We start from the raw sequence: 12,537 nt of genomic DNA, 5'->3' as shown, positions 1-12,537 counted from the left end.
TGCATGGAGCCCCAGGCCGAGGGATATTGACAGTTCTTTTGTGTTTCTTCCATTTGCGAATAATCACACCAAATGTTGTCACCTTCTCACCAAGCTGCTTGGCGATGGTCTTGTAGCACATTCCAGCCTTGTGTAGGTCTACAATCTTGTCCCTGACATCCTTGGAGAGCTCTTTGGTCTTGGCCATGGTGGAGAGTTTGGAATCTGATTGATTGATTGCTTCTGTGAACAGGTGTCTTTTTTACAGGTAACAAGCTGCGTTTAGGAGCACTCCCTTTAAGAGTGTGCTCCTAATCTCAGCTCGTTACCTGTATAAAAGACACCTGGGAGCCAGAAATCTTTCTGATTGAGAGGGGGTCAAATACTTATTTCCCTCATTAAAATGCAAATCAATTTATAACATTTTTGACATGCATTTTTCTGGATATTTTTGTTGTTATTCTGTCTCTCACTGTTCAAATAAACCTACCATTAAAATTATAGACTGATCCTTTATCAGTGGGCAAATGTACAAAATCAGCAGGGGATCAAATACTTTTTTCCCCCACTGTAGGTAGGTAGGTAGGTAGGTAGGTAGGTAGGTAGGTAGGTAGGTAGGTAGGTAGGTAGGTAGGTAGGTAGGTAGGTAGGTAGGTAGGTAGGTAGGTAGGTAGGTAGGTAGGTAGGTAGGTAGGTAGGTAGGTAGGTAGGTAGGTAGGTAGGTAGGTAGGTAGGTAGGTAGGTATGACGGAGGAAAGGGTAGTCATTCAGTAATCACATCAACCCCTATTATTTCACACAGAGTGAGTCCATATAACTTATTATGTGATTTGTTAAGCCAATTTTGACTTCTGAACTAAAGGGGATGAATACTTATGCTTATAAATTAATACTTATACTTATGTTATTATACTTTTTTTCTCTTTGACATTATGGAGTATTTTGTGTAGATCAATGACACAAAAATGTCATCTATTTCAATCCCACTTTGTAACACAACACCATGTAAAGAGTTGAAGGGGGAGTAAGCACTGTACATGTCAGAAGGGTGGGTGGCTCATGTTATTCACTGTCATCATTATGAAACACTTGCTAATGCTACCAGCAGCTTAGCAACCACATTATCTGCCACAGCATGGCCAAGAAGTCACTCAAGCTCAGCACTTCAGAGAGAGATTGGTCTTGGGACACTATACACATTACAAGCTACATGCTTGGCTTATTTTGTCTGATGCCAAGGCTACAGGGATTGGTCTTTGCCCATAAAACTCTGGACTTCTCACTGAAAGTTTTTCGATCTCCTGAGGAACTACTTTGTGGAGCTCTGCTTCTCTGTCTAAATTTGGCATAGCTATCGCTGGCTTCCCATCCTCTAGAGGGAGCTCTATCACAGGCACAGCGCCCACTGAGGATACACTGCTGCTCCTACCACTAAGAGCCTGCTCTCTAGTCACTGTGGGCTTGCCCAGACAGCTCCTAAGTTGAGCCCAGAAGAAGGTCTGCTGCTTGGCTTGCTGGGGCCACTCTAGGTATGTTTTGGTGTTCAGCATCTTCTTGAGCTTACAGTACTTGCTGGGCAGAGATTCAGGGTCGATGGGCTCTTTCACCACCAGAATAACATCGCTGAAGGTCTTGCCGATGGCTCTTTGCTGGGCAAAGTAGAGCTCGTAGTTGCACCAATCGCTGTTCACAAAGTGGTGTGACAACACAAATATGACCTGGATTAGGAAACAAAAAATTCAGAGGATAGGGTGTATTCATTTCGGCAAATGCACAGTGCAGGAATCAGGATACAAACCTAAACAAAACATACATCTTACATTTTGGGTTCTTCAATTGACCTTTTATATTCAAAAGTCTAGTACTATTTACTTGTTGAAACACCTCTAACTTGTCTTGGTGGATCCTCACCCTTACCTTTTCGCTGCTCTCAATATTTTCAATTATGTTGTCGATGATCCACTTTCCTGGCATGAAGTCTCTCTCATGGATACAGAGTCGGTAGGGGGGCTTGCTGTTCTCCAAGCAGGGCAGCAACTGGTCCCTGACCCAGTCTGCATCTGGGTGGCTATAGGAGATAAAGGCATGGTAAACATAGATCTGTGATTTTCCAGATGCTCCTTCCTGATGAGCCCTGTATTTGGCTCTGAGGATCTGATATGTGGCTTTGATGTACCAGGGAACATTGAATATGTAGCATATAAGCATCAACACTAAAACCACAGCTGCAGTAGTAGCCACACAGATGATGATGATCAGTCTGATATCGCAGGCCACGTGACCCGGGAAGAAATTTGCCACAGCGGTATTGAGCAGGGCCTCTGGATGGTAACACTTGTAGTTCTCTGGCCAGTCAGTGATGTTGACCTTCCCCTTGGAAATTGTGTCCTGGAGGAAGGCGTGGAGGTCGCAGGTGCAGTGGAATGGATTGTTCCCTGCCGTCAGTCGAGACAGCTGGGGCATGTCCTGGAAGGAGCCCATGCTGATGAGCCCAAAGGAGTTCCCATCCAGAGCCAGTGACTGCAAGGAGTGACTTCTCCACCCAGAGGGAATGAACTTAATCTTGTTCTCACTGAGCAGGAGCTCCTTGAGGCTGATGGTTTGTTGGAAGTAGGCCATGTCCAGCTGGTCCAGGTCACAGTACGAGAGGTCCAAGAATTGTACTGTGGTGGGCAGACACTGGAGGGCACCACTTTTGAATCGGTTGTGGTGAGCGATCACCTGGGTGATGTTCTGCATCCAGTTACAGTTGCGACTCTCCTCAGCAGAGCCCAGCATGTTGTGGCTAACATCCAGGACCTTCAACTGTTTGAACTCCCTGGTCAGGGAGGCTAAGTCCTGAAGGCTGGTCAGTTGGTTGGTGCTGACATTGAAGGAACGAAGAGTCGGCATGGTGCCCCTGTAGTCGCATCTCTGGTTGAAGAGGATGTTGTCCTGCAGGCGGTTGTTCGAGATGTCCAAAACCTCCATGTCTTCCATATTAAGCCAGGCATCGCAAGGCACAGAGTTGAAGTTGACATTCTGAATGGACAGCAGTCGGACTTTGTTGAACCATGTGAAGCGCCAGTCGAATCGCAAAATGTCTGGATTACTGATGTGCCTGAGGAGTAAGCAAGAAACAAATGTAAGCATGAAAAAAACATGTGTGGTCAAGATGATAACATAATTGGTACTTTCACAATACATAGATATGACAAAAGATTTCAATTGATGAAAAAAAAACACTTGTGACAAGGAACCTGTATTTTTTTTGCATCTTCTGGGTAGAAATGTATACATAGTGCTTTTGTAATTTAACAGAGTATAATAAGATATGCTTACCACAGATTTAGTCTACTCAGTGCAAGGTCTTTGATACTGGAGCCCAAGCCATTATCCACAAAGTTGGGCGAGCGAGCAAAGTCAATGTATTGAAGTGTCAGACTTTTAAGGGGGGTGACCTGTAGATTAAACAGAGCCATCCTCATAAGTTTCTCATTGAATTTTCCACGGTGAAAGATGAGCGAATCTACTTTGATGTCTTGCAAGCCTCTGAAAATATCCTCATCTCCCATGTAATACATGAACTCAAAGAGGTTCCTGAATTGGATGAGACTGAAAGTCTTGTTGGCCAAGTCTCGTAGAATCAAAGGTAGGAAATTCGGCTTCTGATCTATGGCCATGTCAAAACCCATTCTACCTGTCTGGATTACCTTCAGACTACCCGGTTCATAGTAACTGATATTTGATGAAGTTTTAATGGCAAAGTCCTGTAACTGAATGTTCCTCAATGCCTGGAAGTCCCCTTTCCTTAGACCCTTGACCAAGGGGCCGCCCATGGACAGGGCCTTGAGTTGGGTCAATCTGGAGAAAACGTCAGCTGACAATGTGGCCTGGGTGTAAAGGTTATTCGACATAAGGAGTTCCCTTAGATTAAAGAGGTCCTGCAAGGCGTTGGCAGGGATTTCCTCTAGGGAGTTGTTAAAGATGTTAAGATGCTCCAGGAGGGGGTTGTTGTGGAAGGCACGGTCCTCAATCACAGAGATGTTGTTGAACTGCAGCTTGAGGACACGAAGATGAGGTAGGCGAGAAAAGTAATTAACACGAATGGCATGAATTTCATTGTAGGAGAGATCTATACTTTCAAGCGTGGAAGGGAAGTGCTTCCATGGAACATGATCCAGTCGCTGACCAAGGCAGTTTGCGGAGCGACCAGAGTTGTAGATTTGACAGGGGCCTCTCTCATCATTCGAAGCAGGGGTTGGTGAGGCAAGGGCCACAAGAAGTGGCGGACTAAACCACACAAAACCCAGTAGAATCATTGTGTGCATGCACATTTTGGATCTGTAAAGGAATGTAAAAATCTGTCAAGTTTAACAAATTACAAGATTGACAACAAACATCTATTACATTCTCTAGGTCTTTATCATTGAAGTTTGACTATAGTCTCCTCTTTACGTCCTTCAATCCTCAATTGCAACTAGAGGAAATAGGGAGGAAGGAAATAGATTTCACTCTGATGTTACCAGTATTTGTGTCTGTGCCCAACATTACCCACACATTTCTGTTTCAAAGCCAAGAGAAGGGATTTGTGAAATATCGCCATGATTTCTCAACACGGACCGTATGGTCAGTTCTGGCATGCACACCACCTGATCTATTGACTTAATTCAGACTAGTGTTGTGGTGTTGGGAAGTGACATGCTCAAATTTCCATAGCAAAACTAATAAAGGATATATGCCATTCTAAGTGGGCTGTTACCAGGACCCAGATTAAATTGCATGCTCAATGGAGAACCTTTAAAGTATTCCTGTGACTAGCACATTTAAAGATGCATCTTTTAAAAGCGTGTAACTGTACCTGTTAGTGGATGTGATGCTGTTATCTGTTCAAGATCACCTGATATGTTGATATGCCTTACACAAGGGAGTGAACTGATTCATCCTCCTTGACTGAAATTAAAATTCCTCTTGCTGACTAATTCTCATGGCTGAATGTTTCTACTAACCCTCATAAGACACAGTACTCTGCTCATGGCTGTTAGGTACAATCCCCCAAGTTCTCATAATCCTTTCCTTTATTTATACTACAAACCAAGGGTAACTCACTGTTTTGGAATTACCTTCACGTCGGCAATAAATGTTATTACCATGTAGAACAAACAGTTTTAATAAAATTGTATCCAGTGAGTGGCAAGAAGGGAGTAAACATTCATGTCATGAACAAATATGGACTGTCCGCAAATGTATTGCTTCCTTATATTTACACCTGACTTATCGCCTACAGTACACTTCACCAATCAAAGGGTTCACTGATTGTCATAGATGACATATTCTAACATCTCATCAAATATGTCAGTGAACCCTTTGATTGTTGTCCTGTAGCCCAGTGGATCCCAAACTGTGGGGCGCGGCCCCTAGGGTGAACTCAGTCCGGCTTTAAACTTACTCTTGAAAGTTGTAATAGTACACGATGCAATTTCAAAATTGGGTAGTGCATCACCAGTTCCTCTTTTAATGTTAGTCATTGCATACCTTAGAGAGCTATTTATAACTTGTTAGAAATGTCCACATCAACTAGCCCATGTCAGCTAATGTTTTTTATTAAGGTTTATTTTGCAATATTCCTTTTTTTTTGTGCCCATTGTAGTAATTTATTTGTCACTCAAATATCAGATGAATACACATTAGACATGGCAAAATGTATAGAATTACAGAACATTTATTTTAAAACTGCAAAATGTTCTTTGCACCCCATGACAAAATGTGTAGAATTGCAGGAAATAAGCCTTAATTAAACTTGCAAAATTCTCTCCACCAACAAGAGGGCTGTGAACAGCTAGTGTAGTGCTTGTGGCGTGGAATGTTCCCCAATGTTGGAAGGGGGGCCCCGAGTGAAAACGTTTGGGAACCCCTGCTATAGCCTACAGTAAGTTTTGTATTCTAGCAATGTTTTATGATATTTTGAGTAATACCAAGGGATGAAACGTTTAACGAATACATTTTATTTTCAGAAGCCCTTGCTTTTCTCAATAAAGATTCTGGATTATATATTTTTTTATCTGTGGCATATTTTATTTTCTGATATCAAAATGTCTAAGGTATTCAATGAGCCTCCACTTTGTTTACTGTACTGTATACATTGGGTAGCATATACATAGGCAATGGATACTTCCTGGAGACCAGCAATTAAGACTGACCCTTTCAAACTTCAGATCAGAGTTCTGCTCTTGATATAGAGGTTAATATTTAGATAATGAATTCCTTCTTTCTGCTGGAAGGGTCAATGTATGATGTTTATAATTAATTGGACAGTCTGTTAGACTGCTGTCTTTATCTTGATCTCCTTATGTGACGTGCACCACCTCCACTGACATTCATATCTGGCAGGGTTCCTTGACTCATAAATATTTCCTTACTGTGTGGGGTTGTTTTGTAATTTAACATAGAGGAAATATGCCCTTCCTTGTTGCTTTGCTACGTAGCATCTGCATGTAAAAAAAAAAACCTGCATAGCTTTATTGCACAATGATACCTACTGTACCCGTAGTTTAGAGAAGCTTATCAGTTCTCTAGCCAACACTGATAGCTATTCCTACAAATGAAGAAAAGATAACAAACGTTTCAATAATATTGATTCAGTAAAATACCTCACATGCATATAACCCCATCACAAAACAATAACCCAGCATGATGACCACCATAAAGCATAGGCCAATCATGAAATGGTTCAATATTAGTATTTATCAATCTTATTGTTATTGTACCAGGAACCCAGGACAATATGGTCTTCCTCCATTAAAAACTGCTTAGATTAACACTAGACCTTGCAGAGTGATTAAATCAATATCAGCCAACCATTACTGAGTGATTGATTAATGTCCCACGGACCAATGTCTGACCAGATGGTAACTCATAAATATGACACAATGAGTGGCTGATGAGAAGGGGAGGATTTTTTTATAGGAAAGTAGGAGCTTCCTTCTAAAGCCAGTCTATATTTACTGAGTGTTACTACTTACCACCAGGTCAGAGCTGTGTGCCTCTAACCTACATGTATAGAGTATTAATGGTCTAAATGAACTCTGTTAGTTAGCCTGGTTAGCCATTAACTCACTGGTTGTGTGCTTCTGAATGTCTAATATTGGAATCAGACGACTTGCCAATCAAGATTGGTCACCCAAATATGTGTGATTACACTACAAATACAAAACTTCACTTTTGATAGGCTAATTATGTGACATATATGCATGGAATCTTGTGGGCTATGCTGTGACCTGAGGATTGACTTTTACTTGAATTTCTGTAGACGTGTGAAGACATTAAGTGGTAGGATCTAATTCATTATTTGTAAATAGCCATATCACCACCGATGACAAGAAGAACGTAATGAAATTGTGGAACATCGTACTTGTACAGTATCAACAACATTGTAAAGCTGAAGTACTGTTGACTATTGGCTCATAGATTTAGTGACTGAAACTCAATACCTGTTACAGCTATACATTTATGTTTGAAAACGATGGGACCCACCAGGGTCAAAGCAGTCTACTTAAAGTAATATATACTGTAGCTTCATGGAAATGAACATCCGCATAGCCAGCTAAGCAGTTTATTTAGACAAGCCAGGAGAAATGTAAGGCTAAGTTTAGTGCCCAGAAAGCATGTTCAAACAACTTCTATTGACCCATAAAACCTATAAACCTATTATAAACCTAGTAGTCACCCACTTTGAGACACATCCAAATAAAACTGAGACAAAACAACTTCTAATAGACATAGCATCATATATTCAGCTGATAATATTTTCTCAATAAACATTTCCTCATACTTGCTTTATTGCCAATTAGCTATATTGTCTTCAAAGAAACTCCCAAGTTCAACACCTGAAGATAAATAATATCTGTTAGCGGTATCTGCTAAAGATAGCTTTCTATATCATATCTACTGTATATCATCTCAGGGATCTACGGTAAATGGAATGAATGACAGTGGGACATACCGTCAATAGAATGACAGTGGAGACAATGCAGTGAATTGATGTCTGACTGGTTCCATTTTGTCAATGATTCCTTGAAGTTTACCCTCCTGTCTTGGCATAATAACATCCTCCTAGTGGCATAGGCCTACTGAACCCCGCGTATCGTCAAAACGTCTTTGTATGGGAATTACACTGATAAGCATCAGCCCATCTCTGTAGCAATGCTATTGCTTCACTTTTCAGTAACAATGTTCAGGAGTGGCCATGCCTTGGCACAGAATCACAATGTAAGGAATTTCTCATAATACTATTATTACTGTATGGGCACAATGAGTCTCATTGTTCAAAAGGCTGCATGTGAAAAAGTTTTAAAGTTTCCACTTCTTATAACCAGGGTTGGGTATGTTACGTTCTAAATCTAATCCGTTACAGTTACTAGTTACCTGTCCAAAATTGTAATCAGTAACGTAACTTTTGGATTGCAATAACTCAGTAATGTAATCTGATTACATTCTGTTACTTTTAGATTACTTTCCCCTTAAGAGGCATTAGAAGAAGGCAAAGATTTATGTTACCAATTGAACCACATATATTGCAGGATAAATCAATGTTAAAGTTTACATAGCTGGCCATATATGGATTTTACTTTATGGGTTGGTTATGTAGGCTTCTTCTAACCCATTGCTTTCTACTACATATAATACCATTAAATTATAGCTTTACATTCAAAACCAGAATCTTTCAGAATTCCAGTATTTCCAATTAATGTTATACCCTTTGATCTTCAAGAATAGGACTTGGAAATATGGAAGTATAGATTAGCCATATAGTTTTACCTCAACATGACCCCAAAACTAAGGACTTATTAGCCAGCCCTACTCTGTTGTTTATGATTTTGTTGTCATCGAGGACTGACTGGGCTCATTGATTCGAGTTAAAAAATAAATACTGCACTCATGGAATGGCATGCTTTGAGGACTACTGAAAAGTGCTATTTACATGTGAAAAATGAATGCCATATGCTGCATTTGCTATAGACCTATTGTTTACCTTTTTGTTGGTGACACTTTGATGTCTTGATAATATGCAGCTGTTTAAAGGGCAAATCCACAGATGAAACAATAACAAAATGGTCACCCTGCCTGTTTCGGTAAAAAGCTGAGGGATGGGCCTGGAGAAATGTAACCACTCTCAGATGAATAGACAGAGCTATGGATGCAAGGACTGACCATGCATGATATAAAAAATATTGTTTTAATCATGTTATGTGGCTATACAGTGTTTGTTTACATTTACAATGTTTACAAACATTGGAGTAAAACAAGCATATATTTTGGGTTCTCATGGAGTGTGACAGTTGAACTAAGCTCATGAGGCATTTGTAAATTATATTCTTCAAGAATCAATGGATATATATTATAATGTATAAGTACAATAATGGATGTAGCAACTACAGACTGCCCCTTTAAGTCTATCAAAAGTGTGAAAATTTGAGCATGTGTCCATTAGGCCTATGGATTTTTGTTTTGGTTTTTTTATCAGCATGAATTAAATTGAGCAATAAAAGCCCCACTTTTATTCAATAGGTTTGGATCCGCACTATGGAGCTGTTGCAAGTGCGCATTTTTCACTGGCTGTCCACTGGTTTCAAAAACAATGATTGATAGGCAGCTTAAACGTATTGAATTCAACCATTATTGGGTTCAAATACACATTTAGATTTGTAAACAGCCATCCACAACAACCACAATCCGTAAGGCACAATTTGCTAAATGAGAGAGCAGCAGTGTGATTCACATCAACGCACATTTTTCCCACAAACATCCTTTCTGAATTTAAAAGTAATCCTCGAAGTAATCATCTCGTTTTTCAAAACTATCTGTAATCTGATTACAATAGTTTTGCTGGTATATAACTTTGCTCATGTTATGTTGCCCTTAGCCTGAAGTTCATGCATACGAACATGTCATAATCAATAGCAACATGTGTAGAATTGCAGGAAATTAGCTTTAACGGTCGACTTTGGACATGAAAAACGGTCAAACTCCTCCACCTCCAAAACGTTCTAACAGAAATGGGGTATGCCTTCGGTGGTTCATCAATGTGTCATTCTGGTTATGCGCAGCAACCAATGTAGCTAGTTCGTTAGCTAAACTAGCCACTTGTAGCTTAGTCATTAACTCCTCCAGTATGTGTTGACGTCATTTCACAGGATTGGTTTTTGGACAGAATCTGTAGAGCACGTGTCAAACTCATTCCACAGAGGGCCGAGTGTCTGCGGGATTGTTCTCCTCCTTTGTACTTGATTGATGAATTAAGGTCACACATTATTAAGGAACTCCCCTCACCTGATTGCCTAGGTCTTTGGAAAAACCAAAAACCAGCAGGCACTAGGCCCTCCATGGAATGAGTTTGACAGCCCGGCTGTAAAGATCAGTGTTGTCGAATTGTCCCTAAACTGACTGACATTCCCCCTAATCCTATCACTAACCACCTTATCCTATCACCACTTTGGCTTCCCCAACAGGTCAAATACACACACCAGTTCCCACTTCTGTAATCACCTCACCTCCCTTTTTCGCTCCTCTGTTTCCCCATATAAGCAGCATGCTTCTCCCTGAGCACTAGCATAGTTTATGCTTGGTGATGCCATGGGGTGGCCCCGATCCTTTTCTTTGTGTGTGATATGACAAATTAAGTGCCTATTTATTATGTTGTTGGCGATAAATCAATACTATATGCAGCCATAACTTTGTCCTATGTTATATATCTTTGTATAACAATGTCCTCAGTTTGATAATGCCCCTTTTAGGTTTTAGTTGTGGCTGCCTCCTTAGTTGTAGTTATATATTACCCCGTTCCCTGTAATAGTCACCTGGCACTACTTTGTCATGTCTACACCTTTTTATGTTTTGTTACTAATATTTCCCTTTATCTCCCTTCCAGACCACTACATCCTCAACCTTGTCATTATCTTCAATTCCACTGAATTAATAAACCGGGAACAGCCCTTTGAACAGTATTCCACCATCTCAGTGTTGTAATGGAGACACCACCATGACAGCCCTAACTCAAACCACCATCTCAGTGTTTTAATGGACACCCCACCATGACAGCACTAACTCAAACCACCATCTCAGTGTTTTAGTGGAGACACCACCATGACAGCCCTAACTCAAACCACCATCTCAGTGTTTTAATGGAGACCCCACCATGACAGCCCTAACTCAAACCACCATCTCAGTGTTTTAGTGGAGACACCACCATGACAGCCCTAACTCAAACCACCATCTCAGTGTTTTAATGGACACCCCACCATGACAGCCCTAACTCAAACCACCATCTCAGTGTTTTAATGGACACCCCACCATGACAGCCCTAACTCAAACCACCATCTCAGTGTTTTAATGGACACCCCACCATGACAGCCCTAACTCAAACCACCATTTCAGTGTTTTAATGGACACCCCACCATGACAGCCCTAACTCAAACCACCATCTCAGTGTTGTAATGGAGACACCACCATGACAGCGCCAACTCAAACCAACAGTTACCACAAGATGCAGTCCTTTTACAACCACAACTCTGATCAGGTTTTACATCGGTAAGAAATGGCACTAATGTAGCCATTTAAGGGTTAAATGACTGGGTATGACGGTGATCAGTTATACAGTTCAAAGCTGCTGTTTTTGCCCAAAGGTGACCTTTTAAAATAACTGTCCAGTGTTTCCAGATTTCTACGAAATATGACTCATTGTCATATTATGACTCATTGAAATGGTTTTCCTTAAAAAAAAAAAAGGTAATTAAGTGTGTTAATGCACATTTTCTGTGTAGGAATGGTGTGGGCGTATGCCGGTCATTAAGAATGTGAATACGAGTAGAACGGTAGCCAGCTTATCCTCCTCAGGATGGTGATGTCATAGCAAGCATTGTTTTTGTTTGAGATAGAAGTTTGAGTTGATTTTTATTTATACTTCGGCCACAAATACTATGTATAGGATGAGGCAACAACATTTGAGTATGAGTTAACAATATTTACTTTTAAAAGTGATTTTCACTGGACAGTTTAAAACTGCAACGTTTTCTCTCAGCCTCATGGCAAAATGTGACAAATGGCATTGGGTTTTACAGGAAATTAGCTTTAAAACTGTTCCCAGGTAATGACTTACCCCAACCTAGTCTGTCATGGTACTGTCCATTGTGTGTTTGCTTGGCATGCATACTGTAATGTTGTGAGTTTGACTTGAGCTATAGTTTTATTTTTACATAGATATATTTCACTTTTTTTTATACAGCTTAGTCTCAGTGACAGAATCTATTTTTCAAGAGACCTGGTCAAAGGTCTTCAATATCAAGTTGTACCCTAATACATTAACATTAAAGCCATATGGGATGCAATGTCTCAATATCACAGACTGCACAAAACCATGGCCCTCACATGAGTCTTTCAGTTAGCACAATATTAATGGAATCAAACGCACCATCGTCCACCTGGCAGATCACTGTGTTCCTGGACTTGAGGGAAATGTTTACAGAGTAAAGCTCATGATGGTGACTCCTCCTATCATCACAGTGTGGTTCTATATTTACCTGA

General features: G+C 40.5%; 1 protein-coding gene across 1 annotated transcript; it reads right to left on the bottom strand.

The window, feature by feature from the left end:
• Positions 1-553: 553 nt before the first annotated feature.
• On the bottom strand, positions 554-4,295 carry LOC106580799 (toll-like receptor 2 type-2). The gene is made up of 3 exons (XM_014162243.3): positions 3,301-4,295; positions 1,897-3,079; positions 554-1,697 (listed from the first exon to the last, which is right to left on the bottom strand). Exons 1-3 carry the CDS (start codon positions 4,293-4,295, stop codon positions 1,179-1,181), a joined length of 2,697 nt encoding a protein of 898 aa, XP_014017718.2. The 3' UTR covers positions 554-1,178.
• Positions 4,296-12,537: the final 8,242 nt, after the last annotated feature.

This window comes from Salmo salar, chromosome 02 (genome assembly GCF_965601325.2).
Source record: "Salmo salar chromosome 02, fSalSal1, whole genome shotgun sequence".
In the NCBI taxonomy this organism is placed as follows: domain Eukaryota; kingdom Metazoa; phylum Chordata; class Actinopteri; order Salmoniformes; family Salmonidae; genus Salmo; species Salmo salar.
This window is presented reverse-complemented; position numbering and strand designations above follow the sequence as displayed.